At 41.0% G+C, this 18,823-nt stretch overlaps 1 protein-coding gene across 3 annotated transcripts in view; it reads left to right on the top strand.

Annotated features, from left to right (window-relative positions):
• stim1a (stromal interaction molecule 1a) overlaps positions 1-18,823 on the top strand; it is a 28,627-nt gene that overhangs the window by 6,843 nt on the left and 2,961 nt on the right. Inside the window, exons 3-13 of one of the 3 annotated variants that reach the window (XM_034207102.1) lie at positions 1,157-1,287; positions 3,741-3,855; positions 5,217-5,328; positions 5,606-5,721; positions 8,664-8,841; positions 12,720-12,897; positions 14,150-14,317; positions 14,513-14,613; positions 16,591-16,820; positions 18,376-18,439; positions 18,717-18,784. In XM_034207102.1, the coding sequence (XP_034062993.1) occupies positions 1,157-1,287; positions 3,741-3,855; positions 5,217-5,328; positions 5,606-5,721; positions 8,664-8,841; positions 12,720-12,897; positions 14,150-14,317; positions 14,513-14,613; positions 16,591-16,820; positions 18,376-18,439; positions 18,717-18,784 (1,461 nt within the window). Of the gene's footprint in view, positions 1-1,156; positions 1,288-3,740; positions 3,856-5,216; positions 5,329-5,605; positions 5,722-8,663; positions 8,842-12,719; positions 12,898-14,149; positions 14,318-14,512; positions 14,614-16,590; positions 16,821-18,375; positions 18,785-18,823 lie in introns of all 3 variants that reach the window. The other 2 variants (XM_034207100.1, XM_034207101.1) reach the window with 2 other exon arrangements.

Raw genomic sequence — 18,823 nt, 5'->3', positions numbered from 1 at the left:
TTATATGATATTTGTACTTTACTTTACTTTGATCTAATTTGTAAAATTAGCAGCACCTTTACCAGCTTTGAGAACAGTTTAATGATCAATCATTATAAAACATATCATATATATTATTCTGAAATGGACCAATCTGCACAATGACTACTTTTACTTTAGGTACTTTAACTATATTTTGATGATAATACTTTTCTAATTTTACTTGAGTAAAAGTAGAAGTACCAGAGTGTTACTCTGTTGCAATAAAAGTCCTGCATTCAAAATGTTACACAAGTACAATATCTGAGTACTTCTTCCACCTCTGTCTGATTTCAAACTCTTCCATAACACCCTGAGGAAGTTTGCAGCTGTGTGTTTCACTGCACTCTGTTGTAAATAAAGCTGCAGCAGCTTGACTACAGAGCATGAACGTTGTGATCAGCTGATTTTGCGCAGTTCTCCAGTGTGTGCGTGGGGCACAGAGTGTGCTCAGGGGAGTCTCCCACTGCAGCCAGTTGGCGGAGTTTTGGCACAATTCCGTTGTTCATACCGACGTTAACCCTGTCTGTGCACACGGTGACCAACTCTGTTGTCCAGTGATCTAAGCCTCTGCCTCCTGTAACCTTCACAGGTCCGTCGGTTATGTCCTGCGCGGCTCGGCCAGCTCCAGTTCAATCAGTCATAGAAAGGCCGGAGAGTTTTTGCAGGGAGCGAAACGGCAACGTAGCTGCTTAATGTCTGTTTTTTTTTTTACATGTCTCGTAGTTTACTCCATTGAGTGTTGACAAGAAACACGTGTAGACGAAATATGTGTTTTTGTTTTGATGTTTTGAGGTACGCAAAGGCGCGTAGTGACACAAGTGATGTTACGCAATTCAGATTTTTGCCGCGCATGCGTACCAGTTATGTGCACCCCTGACTATATTGGTTGTTTTGGACACTCCTTATGATGGAGTTAGAACAACAGAGAAATTGCCTACAAAAAATCTCACAGATTTAGGATTATGTCAAACATTGAATGAAGGTAACAAAAATAAACCAAAATGATCTGTTAATACCTATTGTAAAAAGAGATGTTTAATTATCTTGAGCAGACCATATGTTTTCTAATCTTCATTTTGTTGTTGTGGTAGTACCCAGTTAACACTATCTTCATATGACTTTGATTCTCCAATAGATTTTTGTCGCATCGATGAGAAGCTTTGCAACGCTGAGAATGAAGTTCTCAGCTACGAGGCCATCCGTAGTATTCACAAGCAGATGGATGATGACGCAAACGGCAATGTAGACGTGTCCGAGACAGACGGCGTAAGTATCAACCTCAGAATTCATCTTCAACAGGAGCTGATGCTCTGTTGAAGGGGGCACTCTGGTTTGTAAAGTCACAGAGGTGGTCTTCCTTCAGGTCCAAGAGGCTTACAGGTATCATTACTGTAATCCTCTGTAAACTGATCATCGGATTGGCTGCTAACATGGTCAGTTAATCATACCCCTGTAATGTTCTTCACTTACACTGAGTAACAAGAGGATTTGTTCTGTTTCCGCTCCAGTGCCCTTTTTACTGAAGTGTTTGTCAATAATTAACCTGATTCACTGGCGTACATGCTGCCACATTAGTACATACACATGGTAACACAGAAGGTTAGTGTACCTTTCATCAGACTGTAGTTTGTAGATAGAAATGCATGACAAATAGTGTTAGCTACTTTTCTCTTAAGTACAGTGAAGCATAATGAAAGCACAGTATAGAGAGTAGCAGGCGCTCACAGCTGGATAATGATCATCGGAAGTTAGGTCTGTTGCTTATCAGGCAACACTGCGCCGTAAAGACACTGCCTGTCATCCATTAAGCTTACATCCTGGGCTCTTGTCTAAACTACATGTTGCGTGTGATTTTCAGGAGACCTCTTCTGGAGCCTCACTTAATTTTAGTTCAGTCTGTTGCTGTAGAGGCCACACCTCTAAGAAGAGGCACTGAGCATAAAAAACAGGCAAGAAATCAAGTACTACTCAGGACTCAACATTATAAATGGCCCGGAAGCACTATTTAGACACCCCGGGCCAGCATAACGTACTTTCCACTTGCTCGCTCGGCCACTGAAAATATTGCTTTAAAAAAAGGAATTGTCCCGTGGTATTGGTATTTTGACTAGCAATTTTGTTAAATTGTTTCGTTTATTAACGCGACAACATAGCGTTTCGTGAGGCGGTTGCCGTTGTTGGGTGAAAAGCAGACGGCTGTTTGCTGCGGAGTAGAGCGCAGCGAGAGTAGGTTCCCGTGCGCGGGAGCGCGCTCCTTCCCTACAGACTTTAGAGCCACCTAACCATTCGCCAAAATGTTTTTAATAGCAGCGGTAACCGGCCAAGCGCCGGGCTAAAAACAATCTTTAAAAAAAAATAATGTCAGCGGAGGAGTTAAAGGAGAGTGACATGAGAAGAAGAAGAAGAGGGAGAGAAAGTTTCAGCCATACTGGCTTGATGGATGGAGTTGGCTTCAATATGATGTCAACATAAACAAGGTCTTTTGTCGGCTCTGTACATCAATGCCGACCTATGCTGACAAGTAAGTGACGAGTAGAAAAAATATAAAGGTAAATTGGCTATAGGGAAATGTCCTAGCAGTTTAGGATAATGAAGGTTCTGATCTAGGCTATTACGTAGCCATTACATTTCTAACTCCTAATGACAGGAAGGCAGAAAGTGCATTATACAAATAATAATACTCATAATAATGATAATAGCAGACCTTTTTTAACAAGGACCACAATATAATTATTTTAATAAACCAAATATGAACAATTGAGGAAAATGAGGAAGAACTGATGATTAAAATGTTGTAGTACAAGTAGTAATGTAATTTGTGCATAAATTACATTACTACTTGTACTACAATTTGTGCATAAATTACTATTGCAACAAATGTGTTCATTTTCTTCATTATTAGTCTATTTTTTGGACAAATGCTCTTGGGCCAGTGGAATTGTACCCTTAATGTCTACCCCTGTCTGTACAGTGAGCACGCACATCTGTAGTGGCTCAGAGCCAGGAAATAGAAAGCTTAAAACGATTAAGAGCACTTAAAGATAATAATCCGACTTCCTGTTATCATACAGTAAATAAATAGAGGATAGCTGAATTCTTCATGACACAGTTCAAAGTCTGCATCTGTCTTTAAAGAATAAGCTATAGGCCTTAGCCACAATGATGCACATTTTAGCACGAAGACAATACTTTGAGGAGCGTGATACTTCACCTGCAGTACAGACTATCTCTATACACTGTAGTGAAATCCTCCCACACAGATATAGCAAGAAAGAAAGGCATCATGACTTATTACTGGTTTCCACCCATGCTGCATGAGTTGGCTTTTGTAGGAGTGCAAGATGTTACGTTTGTGACTGAGTAAGCCTACGATATAGTGGGCAACCACCTGTGTAGTTCCATATCTTGTAGTGGACCACTACCATTCGTGCCCTAAATGTGGGTTTTGGTGCCATGGTGTCAACATGCCATTTTAAAACAGAGATACAAAAAGAAATCCAGAGACCTCTGTTGTTCAGGTTTAGGAGATTAAAACCAATTATTTTCATGTAGATTATCACCAGTTCTAAATGGTTCAAAATCAATACATAATAATTGTGTACTTTAAAAAAAAAATGATACATTTAGACATAATGATTGCAGAATTGCTCAAACTTCAAAGACTCGATACTTTCACTGTATTCTCTCTAACCATTACAAACATCCTTGTCATTCTACAGTTCCTGAGAGAAGATCTTAACTACCATGACCCCAAGGCCAAGCACAACACCTTCCATGGTGACGACCAGTTCATCAGTGTGGAGGACTTGTGGAAGGCCTGGAAGGGCTCTGAAGGTATTGCTTTGATACATGTTCCTACTAAAACCAGCAGTGACTGCAAACAAAGGCCAATCTCTCCGTTTGTGTTGTGCTTGTTTGAGTTTAAAGACTGTAAACTTTGTTTCTGCAAACTGTGTACCGCATTGACACGCTCTGCTAACACTTACTGTTTATTGAAACACTCCTTGTGACTTTGAGTGTCTGTTAGTAGCTTGTAAATTAGAGTTAGTTTTTTCTTCTGACTGAAAGGGTGGGTCTCACATTCCCCTGCTTGACACTCACTTGCCCAACAGTCAATCAGATGTCATGTCAAGCAAAGTGCAGTCTAGTTATCAGCACCAGCAAGTGTGTCACTCTTATTGACTCTTGTCAGCATGACAAATTCACATGTTCACTATCACCTCCTTCTGCCTATCTGTTTGACTGGGCTATCGTGTACTCTTAGAGAGCACTTTTCATGTGCCGTATCTGGCACTTATGTCTATTCACACCCTTTGCTCTGGCTGCCTTTCCCCCCTTTTTTGCTCATAGCACTGAATTATCCTGCAATGCAGTTTTTTGACAAGGCTCTGGAGATTTGGAGCCAGGAAACTGGGTTTTTGTCCAAGAAAATAAGACTAACACAGACAGCCCAAACTGTTGTCTCTGCTGGGTATCACTATGGGCAGGTCACTGTATGCTACGCTACAGGATACATCATAGATCATTCCGGATACAGCTGTCCATGTTTGTTTGATATGTCTCATGTGTCAAGTTGTATTTACAGTGCTGTTTGATAGTGTTATGGTAGTTGCATATGTTGGCTGTGTTCACTGGGTTTAAATCAAACAATATCCACCAGGTCAGTGCTGACTCTTGATATTCATTACAGAGCAGCAGTGTAGGTAGAAAGGGGGCATTAAGGGACAGCCATTATTGGACAAGTTAGCACAACCTTTGCTACAGTCGGTATCTACTATGTGATGCTCTGCTGGGCCTGTACTGCAGTCATCTTTATTGCTGGGTCATTTTTTCGTAGCATCTTTACCGTAAGCCTGTTTTTGAAATAAGCAAAACACATGATCATTTGGAATGAGTTTTAAAGATGCTGTGTAGGGTCACTGTTCTCAAATGAGGCGTTACAAAGCTAAAAGTCTTTTAAGTACATTGTCCGTTCAATAAGAAGACCCTCAAACATCATATGATACAAGTCAGCTTTGTATCACATAGCCAATGTTTTATTCATTTGAAAGAGAGCAACAATAAAGAACATATTAGTTGTACTTCCTAACTGTACCTGCACCTTAGAGCCTTATCAATACTGGACGTCTGCAGGAATTGGATGAATAAGTATCTGTGGGCACTATAACTAAATGTCTTTTTATTTTTCCCCACAGTGTATAATTGGACATTGGATGAGGTGGTGGAATGGCTCATCACTTATGTGGAACTGCCACAATATGTCGAGGCCTTTCGCAAGATGAATTTTAATGGAAGCGTCATGCCAAGGTAACATATGTCAAGGCTTTTCTAACTTCTCCAAAGTGAAATGTACCACACATAAGTTGTGGTTATATCAAACTGTTAAACTCACAAATGTTTTAGAACATTAATTAGATTTCCCGCAGCTAGTGTATCGAGTGACCGTTTTTGTGATTTGAATCTGAATGATAGATAATAAAGATTTGTTAAGCGGTCATGTTACACATGGCTCAGAATGGATTACACCCTTTGCTCTTCCTTCCTTGTTCCTGCATAATGACTTTGTGCGTCTGTTCTCTCTCAGGCTGGCTGTTAAGAACACCTCCCTGACGCTCTCTATTCTGAAGATCCTGGATCGCAGCCACGTGCAAAAGTTGCAGCTCAAATCTTTGGACACCGTGCTGTTTGGAGCACCCCTGAGTATGTGACGTTATTCCTTTTTGTTAATGTTGCAGCTCCTATTCATACACACTCATACACCCAATCATACAACATGAGTTGGTTGGTACTTCACACCCCTAAGCAGAGTTGAGAGGAAAGTTCAGTTCTTGTTACCTCTTCTATAGAAAAGCAGGAAAACTCAAAACAGTCAGCAAAATTCTTTAAAACATAGTGGGAAGATTTAAAATTCAAAGCTTACCTGGATACACATTTCTTTTTTTTGTGCATATTTTAGTTTTCAGTTATTATTTTTGTGTAGATATTGATCCAGATGCAGATAAAAAAATGTATAAAAACATGTTTGGGATCCGACATCCTGGACATTTATGTACTTCTAGAATGCCTCATTATTTCTAAATAAGGCTTTCATACTATGTCAATATGTTGGAGCCGGTTTCGTCACAGAAAACTGGTTATCAGAGAGCTAGAAATCATCATCTTCAACTTTCAAGTCAACACTTGTTCATACGTGTCACTCCCTCATGGGAAAACATGACTTGATTCTCTTGCATTGGAAGACTATTACTGTGAGACATCACTAGGAAGATTTGAGTTTCAACAGCAAACCACCATTTCCTATATCCTGACCACAGTTTTTTACTGACTCATTTTTAATCAGCACCTTGTCCTGTAATATGCGAGTCACTCAATCATCTACTCACTGATTTACTGACTTCAGTCGGCCCAACTTTGATATGTTGGGGTAGTCCTGTCACCACCTGTATCGGTTTAAGGCAGTGAGGAAGTGAGACGTAGTTAGACGGTTAGACCCCACTTGATACGCTTTTCACGGCGCACTAAGATTAACATGCTCACATCATCTCCTCTCTTTCTCCAGTTATACTGCTCCATATATGTAACTACTATTGTTTTCTTCTCTTAAGGGTTTCATTGTCTCACAATGGATAGGGTGTGTCTCTTCTTTCATTCCTCTTGGCAGCACATTATATTATTTTTTACGAAATCTGTGTTAACATATTGTTCCCAGAACGTCTGACCAACTCCTTTTTGATTTCTAGAAAAACAGGGTTGGTTCCTTCAAGCTTAGTTACAGCCTGGCAGCTGAAACATTTGCAATACTAAGCTGAAAAAAATATGGATTTTTCGAGTTTACACACATATTTATGTCGTGCAGGGACTCCCTGCTGAAGAGAATTGATTCTGAGGGGCAGATATGTGTGATCATCATAGGAAATGTAATGAACCTTCAAAGAAAGGAGTCTTCTTCATCAGAAAGAGATTGCACAGGGCGACAGTGTGTAGTCGTCTGTGTCTGGCATGTGTCATTGTGAATGTGTTTTGCTAGAATCACACCCGAAGGAAGACATTTGTGAGCACTGTCTGGCTTTGACAGCCTCTCAAAGCCAGGGGGTCCCACTAATAGTCAGTGTGACACACTGTGTAGAGCAGCAGCATTTTAAGACACATCTCACAATGGGTTGATCTTAATCAAGTGGACTGTTGTGTACACAATAATCAACCAAAGGACATTTCCAGGTTTGTTGTTAATTAAATGTCACTTAATGCTCTCTGGGTGGTAATTCTGTAAAGCAGTCAATGTAGTATGTGCTAGAACTTGAGTGATGACAGGAAGCACACTGTTTCCTGCTGAGGTCTGATAGTAGCAGTACATAGAGAACAGTCTAGCATTTGGACATTGTTTTATATTATCTCAGAGATAATGCACAGTATTTCCTTTTTTAAGCATCTGTTCCCAGTCACTATGCAGACCAAAGACAGCACACATGCATTTCAGTTTAATACCATGACCTCATCTTTGGTAATGGCCTGCATCTACCGGCCAAAGAAGACATGGGAGCAGTAGTTTACAGCTGTCCTGTATATTTTCTATTTCTCACTTCTAGTTGTTGCTTTGACACAACAGCGGGCACAGCTGACTCTGTTGCACCAGTGTTTGTTATGGACATTCTAAGTCCACAGGAATATACACAGCCTTCCTGAAAGATCATTTATCACAAGCTAGAAACTTTGTGTTGTGCCTTTGACCATACTCATGTGAAGTTTGATCCACATGATGATTTCACTTTGATCTATGTCATTATCAGCCAGTAGTGCAGGAACATGTTTGTAGAGAACTTTGTTTTTAAGGGAAATGTACTCCTGATCATATCTTAAGAGAAACAAGCTTGTGTAGTGACATGTTATCCTAATTTTACTTCCTTTTTCTCTCACTCCAGGAAGTAAAAGTCATAGTTTTGACATCACTTTCCCACACACCCCTTTTCAGGTGTTGCAAGAAAAACTTGCCTCCCTGTGTGGCTTTCTAGGCTGAAATGCAAGCTTTGTGTCAAGCTGCTGCATGACAACTACAAATGAAAAATAAAAGCAAACCTTTTTTTGGGTCAAATGTTAAGATTATAGAAGTTCGCCTCATTAAAGTTGAAATGAAACAAAGGTTTCTCACAGATGATAGCTGCTTTTTAGCTGCTGTGAATTGTAATAGCTATGAATCCCTTACAATGACAACATGACAGCATACCCACACTTTGTAAATATAAGGATTCCATTTCAAGCTCCTTATGTTTACCAGAATGTTATAGTTGCCATTGTTTGGTTTTCTATGCATGTTTATTGTTTATCAGCATTGGTTACCAGACCGGAATAGGCAGTGTTAAGCTGGCTTTATCGTGGTCTTTTGCACTAGGCCTTCTCATCGCAACCTGAACCTGTGCTACTGACTCTTCTATTTGTGTCACTCTGCAGCGGGTGTATGACTTGGCTATATCAAACACAAGCTTCACCACATCCTGGTGAAACTTGCTCATTGTTAGACAGCTGTATGATCTACATAGATGTTGCCTGGCTGAACTATAGATCCTTTACTGTCAGCACTTGAGATTTTTGTGTTTATTAAAAGGCTAAAATGTAACTTCTCTAATTTATTTTTCTCTTTCTACCAGTGAATAGACATAGCCACTTGAAGGACTTCATGCTGGTTGTGTCAATAGTCATTGGCATGGGTGGCTGCTGGTTTGCCTTCATCCAGAATCGCTACTCTAAGGATCACATGAAGAAGATGATGAAGGACCTGGACGGCCTGCAGAGAGCTGAGCAGAGCCTGCATGATCTGCAACAGAAGTGAGGGTTTTCCCACACCACCCACAAGCAATATGTTAAACGCTGTGCACGCACCCCAGTAGTTTGCTCGTAAAGCACGGAAATGAATGCACATCCTGTTTTAGTCCTCATATTAGAACTACATTTATTCGCACCATCTTTTCTAAAGTATAGTTCAACTGGCACAAGTCATCACTTTCACAGGATTGCATGATCAGAGCCACATTGTTCTAAAATGGGAGGTGCAACACAGTTAGAGGTGCACTATGCTTCAGTGGACTGACATTTAGACCAATAAGTGACTAAATTGGCCTAAGTGTCACATTTTAAATGAAATTCAACCATCAAATGATAAACTATATGACAAGATACTTCTAATATAAATGTGTTAATGGTTCAAGGACACATCAGTGCACTCTTTGTTTAGGTGTGTCGTTTGGACAGTAGGAATGGTATTAAAGCTGGTTTTATAACTCTGTACATGTCACCAATCAGGAAGTGTCCTCTAAGTTACCTTTCGGCTGCAACACAGCATTGCAAGCATTACAAGCTGATGCAACACTCTAGTGCAGTGTTCTCCACATTTTCACTGGCATTTCTGCTCAGACCTTTGAAAGGCCAAAGAACAGGTGTGTCAAGACCATCAGGGTTAAGCCCGCTCCCAATCATGACCATGACATCGCAGTACAGTGTGGCTATCTCCTGCTTTGAGAACACGTATGCACATCATGAAGGCATCCACCTGTGCTTCTTGAAGTAATGACATACTTTTGATTGTGACAGTGAGTATTTTTGGTAGCACTGGCTGGAGTCATTCTAACTGTGTATCAGACTATGGTGAAGAGATTCTCAGTTTAGCAGCCCAGTGTCTTTCCAGGCCTCACCCATAATCATGCTTTTAACTTTGAGGAGGAATTCAAAGTAACCTAGCAGTTAAGCCATACAAAGGTTGTGTCTGCATTATCACAGAATACTACATGCTGACACCTGGTGTATTCCAGCCTAAGAAGCATCAGGCAATGTCCGCCTTAATGATGTAATATTTTGAGAGGAGATGTTTTAAAAAATAAATGCAGTTTCATGATGAATGATTGAGTGTTTCAAGCCAAATCTAACTATTTTAGTCCTGTTAATGCTTCAAGGTATGCTCGGAATGTGCTTGAAGCGTGCACTGTTTCCTTTTATTCCTTTAAAGGATACTCAAAGATTGCTTCTTCTTTAACACAGAGCAGGGTTTGTTTTTTTAACTTGTAATAGGATTAGGTGCACAGGGGGTGGGGGAAAACCTTACATGAAAAGCAACTTTTCATAGGTGACTTCCTTCCCTGTAGTCGTATTAAACCACGTCATAGAGGAACTTGCTAGTTAAGGAAGGAAAGTTGGTGGTCGGCTTGTTTGATTACTTAAAACTGAAGGATTCATCTTCGTGGACCAATTACTTTTCTGCAGGATATTTACATAAAATATATTTATTTGTTTTTGAAATTGTGTACAAAGTTGAATTTGACCTCAGGTTGTTTGTAATAGAAAGGTCAATGAGTGTCCAGCATGGAAACAGATTGACCTCTGGGGAGCAGCGACATGTGTTGCCACATAACTGCATAACGTCTCTGGTCCAATGCTTGGGGATATTGAACCAGGGGGGATGAGCTGTTATGTGTACCCGTATTACCCACATGAGTTGCTCTTTGTGTCAGCTGGCTGTTTAGGGGATGCAGATTGTTGAAACATGATCTGATGAACAGCAAATAGACTGTTAAGACACGACTTAGGTTTCACTGACTGAAATGAGGCCTGGATCTTCTGAAGTAACACCGCCTCCTACTTTGCTGTAGCAAGTCAGTCATGGCTCCCATCTATTCATATTTTATACTGTATAATATAAGGTGCATTGCTTTTTTTGGGGCAGTGCAATACAGGAGAAGAGGTTTTTTGAAGTTGTGTTTGCCTACTGAAGAGCCATTGACTGCTCTATTTGGGTCAGAAAATTGAGGTCCAGCTTTTTCCCTTTGGTTGCCTGCCAGCCCAGTCTATGTTTTCCCTCTGTGGCTTTATACTTTAATCGCTTTTCAAAACACACCTTCCACTCCCAACATTGAAGTTGGCTTTGACTTTTCTTTTTTGCTCAGCTAATTGTTCATACTTCATTCTAGCCCGCAGATCAAAACAAGATCACTTTTAATACATCGTAAAGGTGCACTTGTGCAGATTTTATTCAGCATTATCTGTACAGACTATACAAAAAAAAAGTTGTGCAACCACATTTAAATCCATTCTGTGTTGAATTAGGAGACAGGCAAACCAAAAGTCTCATGAAGCATAAACATTTTAAAATGCCTTTTTAATTACACTGAGTTTTGCACTGGCTTATGTATTAATAATCAAAAGACAATCTTTAGTAGTCAAGGTAACCTGTGTATCTACTCTAACAACAATGAAGATTCTCAGACATTGCGCACTTGGTTTGAAGTGTTAGTGTTATAAAAGGACAGCCAAGGACTCAGGGATGTTATATTCAATTGTAGGTCAGTATGACTCGCAAGATGACACCTTCAAGACAGGTCATGTTTTTGGAGCTGATGGAGCGAGAGAGAGGGAGAGATGTCCTATGTCTGTAGCGTGCTTTGCTTCCTGATCCCTGCTGCCAGCTGCTGTCTTTCCATGCATTCAAGCAGATCCTGTGGTGATATCAAGTAGCCTTGCCTAGCCGTGACTGCACTGTTGGGAGGCAGTGGGAGGAGCTTTGGCTGTAGCTGGATTTCCTGCTTGCCTATTAAAGCCCTGTTTGACCTAGACCCTGCCTCACTGGTGGGAGATGTTAAGCATAACTGCTCTACTGCTAATTCACCACACAGACATCCTTGAAAAGGACTGGCAACAAGGACAAAAACACTGCATGTGATAAGCATTCAAATGCTTATTTTCTTCCACATATCATTTTATCTGTTCATAAAGTTGTGTTGGGGGTAAGGGAAGTAAGATAAATAGAATAGTATCAGCATATAAGATATGGGTTGTGTTTTACCTTGTGTTTGCAGAGACTTTCTGTCTGCAGTCTGTAATCCCTGCAATGCAAGTCAGGGGAAACAGCATTTGGCGTCTTCTCGCTGAGCATTGTAGCTCTGCCAGTGCTCCTGAATCTTAGCTAGAGAATGGCAGGGGTCAGGGTCGAAAGCATTAGCTGGACCGCCCACCACCCACATTTTCCATGGCCAGCTCTCTGGATCACCTTTCATTTCTGTGCTCACTCTGTTGTGTGTGGCCAGACAAAAGAAGAGTTCTTCTACTTCTCCCTAGAGACTGAAAAATAATACTGCTTCCTGCCCTTAAGTGTCTTAAGACTATGAAAAAGCAACATTTCATTTTCACTAGATCACCAACATTAGCTTGGTAAATAGTCTATTTCTTGGTTTAAATGGTGTATATTACCAATCTATCTTAATCACAATGGATGTGCTGAGAGGTCTTTTTACAGCTACTGCATTTATGATATGTTTTAAAATAATTATGTCATGGCTCACAAGCCAAAAGTAGACTTTTCTTTAAGAGGCTATCCTAAAAATAACCCCCGTACAAAGCAACACACATGACACTCCAGGAGCATCGGGTACCACACTGTACTGTTCTAGAGTTACACTGTGCAGCTGTTCCTATTCTTTGCTGTGTCCCTCTGATGTCACTTTATTGTGAGCTGGCCAGCAGCTGACCACGGCTCTGTGCTTTCTTCATGCTAGCCATTGTTTCCGGTTTTACATAGCTGATGCAAGTCTTGCATTCTACACATACATGGCACTCGCATGCTATCACGTCACGCCTGCCCGCAAAAATGCCCACAGACACTGACACAGACACAGACACTACTACGCTATGTGAAAAATAATTGTTTCTTTTTGTCTCAGGCTGCAGATCGCCCAAGAGGAGCACCGTACGGTAGAAGTGGAGAAGGTGAACCTGGAGCAGAAGATGAGGGATGAGATTGACTCAGCCAAGCAGGAGGCCCAACGTCTGAGGGAGCTGCGCGAGGGCACAGTGAACGAACTGAGTCGCCAAAAGTATGCAGAGGAAGAGCTGGATCAGGTACCTTTGAATAAATAGTTGTGACTCAATCATGGTCCTTCAACACAGAGTGACTAGAATTAACTTCCAGGGTGGCAACTGCACAGTATGTTTTAGTTTCTCAGATTCACACTGACTATCATATAAATACGCCCACTGAAGTCTTTGTCCATTAGGACTTTGGCAGGACAACACAGCACATCCCACACAATTAAGAAAACAACATGAATACTAGCTTTTAAGGACTATCACAGTGATCCACACCTTTGTCACAGTATGTTTTTTATTCACAAACATGCTAGGCCTTCAGATGTTGCGTAGTTTCCCAGTCCCATATTCAGGAGGCAGGTGTCCATCATTCCTCAGCTCTTGCTTCTTTAAACATGTTGGTTTTAATTGCCTTTGAGGTTAGGAGAATGTTCGATGTAAGTCTTTTGAATGTGTGTGTTAGAAAACATGGTGACTGTTTTCAGATGTTGGATAGATTTTTCTATAAATTGTGTGTTTGTTGATTAATATCAAATTACAGGCCCGCAAAACTGTACACATTTAATTAATATGTGTAGTATGTTACCTACCCTATGCTAGGACATTTTGAGGCAAAGGAAACACCCCCCATGGCAAATAGGTAGCCTACAATGTGTAAGGAGAGATGTCATGGCTTCTACAGTTTCAACATCACGTTTATATTCAGCTTGTTTTTATGAGGTCACCATACCATTAGGTATTGCCACATATAATTAGAACAGTGGTATTAACCAGCTTAAAAATATGTATTTCACCATTGCCACCACCTATTCTGTTTAAACTGGATTTACAAATATATTGTTATCATCTTTACAAATGAAATGAAAATCCTTTTTTAAAGTTTCATTATTATGGAGGTTTAAACTAAAGTATTTAAATTCGTTGCCCATGTAATAATTATTTTTCTATGCTTAGGCAGATGGACAAACAAAGACAAACGCTATCAATGTTTTATGTGAATGTATTCTTTGCATCAATAACTTCTTTCATCAGACGTTCACCAATTTGTTTTTGTCCCTTTTATGATCCAACTGCATGTAAGCAAATCATGTACTGTGGTTCATATAAATGCAAATGATTTACAGTAATTCAGTCAATGTGCATCTGACGCATCTAGTTTGTCAAAGTGGTCCATTTTAAGAAGCAGTCAACAAACTAATCTTGCATTTTGGTTGCTTTGAAATGATCAATTTATGGTTGTGTCATTGTATGTGTTAATGCATCTAATGGTTGTCATGTGTCAAAGGTGCGCATGGCGTTGAGGAAAGCAGAGAAGGAGCTGGAGTCCCGGAGCAGCTGGTCCCCTCCAGAGTCTCTGCAGAAGTGGCTGCAGCTCACCCATGAGGTGGAAGTGCAGTACTACAACATCAAGAAGCAAAATGCTGAACGGCAGCTCCTGGTGGCCAAAGAAGGGGTAAGCATGTCGAAACCTGAAGGGGAAAGCCATACTGTTTTAGTTCATAATATCGCTTTAATGATTGTGTTTCAATTCCTGAATCCTATTCCAAAGCTGCTATTTACAACTTCCCTGTCACACTTAAATGTGGCACTATCTGTGTGGATGACGTCCATGAGGCCGAGATAAATGTTTGTTCATTTGTTTTCTCAGGCAGAGAAGATAAAGAAGAAGAGAAACACTCTCTTTGGGACTTTCCACGTGGCTCACAGCTCCTCTCTGGATGATGTGGACCACAAAATACTGTCTGCAAAGTAAGTTACAGAATGTAATGGTGGAATACTTTTCCTACACTTTTAGAAAATAAGCAGCATTTTAATTTGCAAAATAACAAGTGACTTTAGAACCCATTTGGACAGCATTAACATTACAGAGGGAGGGTCAAAAGCATTCACTGCACTCCTCTGTATTTGACTCGTTGTTCTGGACAGCATATCAACCATCAGAGTTACAGGATGTGGTCTATGATGGAAATACAAATGGTGTAGGACAGGGGTGCCCACACTTTTTTGGGCTGGTGAGCTACTTTTGAAATGACCAGCTCACTGAGGTCTACCAACCAAAAATAAAATCCCAAATTGCAAGGGTTGCTGAATAACACGTTTTATTTATACATGGGATAATAGGGCTGCAACAAACGACTAATTTGATAATCGATTAATCTATCGATTAATGAAACGACTAATCGACTATTCAGACTATTACTGTATGCCTTGCACAATTTCTCAAACCCTCTTGTTTAGCCATCAACTTTTAGATTTAGCTTGAGGTTGTTTTAGGCATGTGGAAACTAACAATGAAGACAATAAAGATGAATACTTGATTCAAAAATACATATATTATTAAATTAACAAATTGTGAACAAAACTAACATTGCTTTTTATTTAAATAAAATAAATAATATTTCACATCAAAAGAAACAACAATGTTTTAACAAATCGTATTAAATAATCTGATGACAGAACTGTGAACAGAATAGCTGAAACTTTAACAAAATAAAGAGTAACTCTGTTTCCTCTAATCATTAACCCATGTTTGAATCATTGAGTTAACTGCGTGTGTTGCTGCTAGCATACATAACACCTGACGTGGAAACGTTACTCGTGGATGGGGCTGCAGAGCTGCTAGAAAGACAGTCGAGCCCGGTGCATTCCTCCGTCTGAATGTGGAGCACTTTTGATAAATGTTTGACACATTGCTCGTGTTACCGCCCTCACATGCTGAACTCTCTTGGCAAGGAGCATTGTCCACCTCAAGACGGGTAACATTTAACCACACCTTGGAGCGCTTCTCTCCGCCATCTCCTCCGTGTGTTGCTGCTTGTAGCAGCCGCGTGTGTGTAAACTGCCCCGCCCCCTCGCGCACAGACGGGGGAGAGAGATCTCGTCTCGATTGGAAAGATCGAAAATACACCGACATTTGTTTGTCTTTTTGCATGTTAGAAACGAGTTGGCGACACTAAGACTGCGAGATAATATTTGTGTAGCAATAATACATGACCTTTCTCTTTCTCAACTCGCTACTCGGAGGGAAGTCGCTGTCATATGCCTTGTGAACACTCCGATAATGCCTCTCCACGTTACCTTTCTTTGGCAGAGCGACGCTTGCTTTACAAATAAGGCAAATAACCTTTGAATGTGACATCACAAACAAATATTCTTCCTCCCATTCTGGGTGGAAGTGGTTTGTCTTTAGCTTCTTGCTCGGTCCCGCACTCATTTAGTTGTTTGTCTCTTGTTTGTCTCTTTAACTTAATTTGAGTTTTCCCGGCACTTGACTGATTTTGTATCGCTTTGCATTCTGGGTTAACAGACTGGAAAGCGATAGGTCGCTTTTTCTGTCAATCAAGTAAACTCCTGAATTAAGTGGCAGGGAGGCCAAGGGAGGAGGGATCAAAACTTGTTTTGTCTATTTTAACGGAACAGGATTTTTTTTTTTATGAATGACTCGCGATCTACCAGCATTGCCCCCGCGGTCGACCGGTCGCCCGTGGTCGACGTACTGGGCACCTCTGGTGTAGGACTACCCAAACTGTAGCTCACTCAACAGCACATTTAATGATTTCTTGCTCTTTGGATAGTTTCCTTTTTCATTTTGGTTCTCTAAAGTATACAATTGGTTGACAGGTAACTTACTTGTTTTGGATATTTTGTCTCCTAATAAATTCATAATAATCTCCTTTTTCCTCTGAACTTATTTCCCCTCTCCTTTTTTCTCCTCCTCTTCCATAGACAAGCCCTGGGTGAGGTGACGGCTGCTCTGCGTGAGAGGCTTCACCGTTGGCAGCAGATCGAGATCCTCACCGGCTTCACCATCGTCAACAACCCCGGCCTCCCTTCTCTGGCCTCGTCCCTCAACCTTGATGGCAGCCACTCGAGCGGCAGAGCGACGCCTCAGCACTTCATGATGTCTGAGGACATGGACGACATGGACGAGGATTTCGTGTCTGGAACTCTGCAATGTAAGAGTTCCTCCGAATCTCTGGGTAGCAAACGAACCCCTAAACATTCCATGGGCCTGCTGGGAAAATCCAGATATCAGCCCACATGAGAATTTGGACCTTTTATTCCATAACACAAACTGAAATTGTGTTTGTGGCCTTCCTGGTGATGGAGATAGTGAGCGTCACACATGTCTACGATTGAATGAGTGTTGTTTTACAGTTGTGTAAGATGTACCTTGTAAATCCACATAATTGTCTTGATCTTTTTTCACACAATTCCAGTTGAATGCTTTTTGTTGAATGTTCTCATTTTTGGATAAAAGTGTTAACTTGACTTAGTCGATAATGGAGACTGAACTTACTCCTGTGACTTTCCTCTGGACATTGAAATGTCAAGAAAAATACACCTCTTAATGAGAACTTCTTTTTGTGCAAACTTATTTGTAGTGGTTGTGTCCTAATGTGTGCTACAAACCTTTTAGTATTAGGTTTAAGTCAAATGGGTAAAACTAATGGAAGTGTATTAAATGCAGCCAGTGCCTAACTTAATGTCTTAAGGTTACATATGAGACAAAAAAATGCACTAAAACTGCCTCATCATCTTTTACAAAATCCAAATGTACAAAACTCATTATAAATTAATTGTAGAATTCTTAGGTAAACACATCAACCACATCTATCTCGTTATGAAAACTTGATGTCTTTCCACCTCGTTATGAGCTCAATATTTGACTTATTATTATGACCGACCTTGACACGCTTAGTATGGGTTTCACTAACTGCAGGCGAAACTTGTTCTGCTGAGTCCTTTTCCGACCGCAATAGTGAGTAATTCTTTTTATCAACATTAACTGCACTCCCTATCTCACTCCCCTCTCTTCCTCCACTACTTCTCTTGGCATTTGGCTGCACTGCTGTCTCATTGGGCTAACTACAGATGGCCCCCGACTGTTGGAGCGGCGAGCCAGCGACCTGTGGTCTGTCGGTTCAGACTGTCGGCACATGAGGAAAATTCGTGGTTGGCCATTTATTCATGCCCTAGTTCAACCCTCAGTTTGACACCCCTGCCTCTTCCCCTGACTCAAAACCCCACGGAGCCTTTACATTTATTTAACTGGAAAATAAGCAACGACTCCATGCTGCGTTCATCTTGCCTTTCTTTAGTTGCTTGCTTTCCACCTCTCCTCTAAATCTTGTCTTCCCAGTGCACTCCTGCTCTCCTCCCAATGTGATTTGTCTATTACTTTTATTGTAAATGGGCAAAATATTACTGAATTATGTTTTTATTTATTAATTCAAACAAGCAGTTCAAGTTGGTTTGATTTCTCCTTTTGATTTTTATATTTTTCCTTGTGAGGACAAGAACATAAAACAGTGGTGTTGGGATTTTATATTATTAAATGAGGTTTTTCTTGGCGCCTTAATCATATTACAAGCTTTAAATCTGTTTAAGTCAGGATAAATGTTTCCCAGCACCTGAGTATCTTTCCAATAATCCCAGTCAGTCTCCCTGTGTCCGTCAGTCTTTATTTACCAAGTGGTTGTTGATAACGCTGTTGTTTTGTGCCCACAGCTCCCAGTATGATGTCTCTGCGCCAACGCCACATTGACCCCCAGCTGGCCATGGGCTCCCAGAGGTTGGTAGACAGTTGCCTGTTGGCTGGGCATCAGGGAGAGGGTGCCCTGTATGCGTCCAGGTCCAGGGTTGCCTTCTCAAACTCACGCAGCCAGCTCGACTCTCTCCCTCTGCCTCCTCTGTCCTCGGCTGTGTCTCACCCCTCCATCATCTGTGCTTCCAACTTCAATCACCATCCCCAGTCCTCTTTGTCCTCCTCTTCCTACTGCTTGCCCAGCTCTGTGTCCGGTGTTGCAGCGCATCATTCCTCCCATATATATCATGGTTCTTCTTTCCAGCCCATGGACCCCATTCCTGATTTCACGTTCTCCGAGGTCTCCAATGCAGAGCGCAGCGACAGCTTCGGGTATCCATCTTTTTTCCAGTTCTTTTACACACATCGCAT

Source organism: Gymnodraco acuticeps, unplaced genomic scaffold (genome assembly GCF_902827175.1).
Source record: "Gymnodraco acuticeps unplaced genomic scaffold, fGymAcu1.1, whole genome shotgun sequence".
NCBI lineage: Eukaryota > Metazoa > Chordata > Actinopteri > Perciformes > Bathydraconidae > Gymnodraco > Gymnodraco acuticeps.
This window is presented reverse-complemented; position numbering and strand designations above follow the sequence as displayed.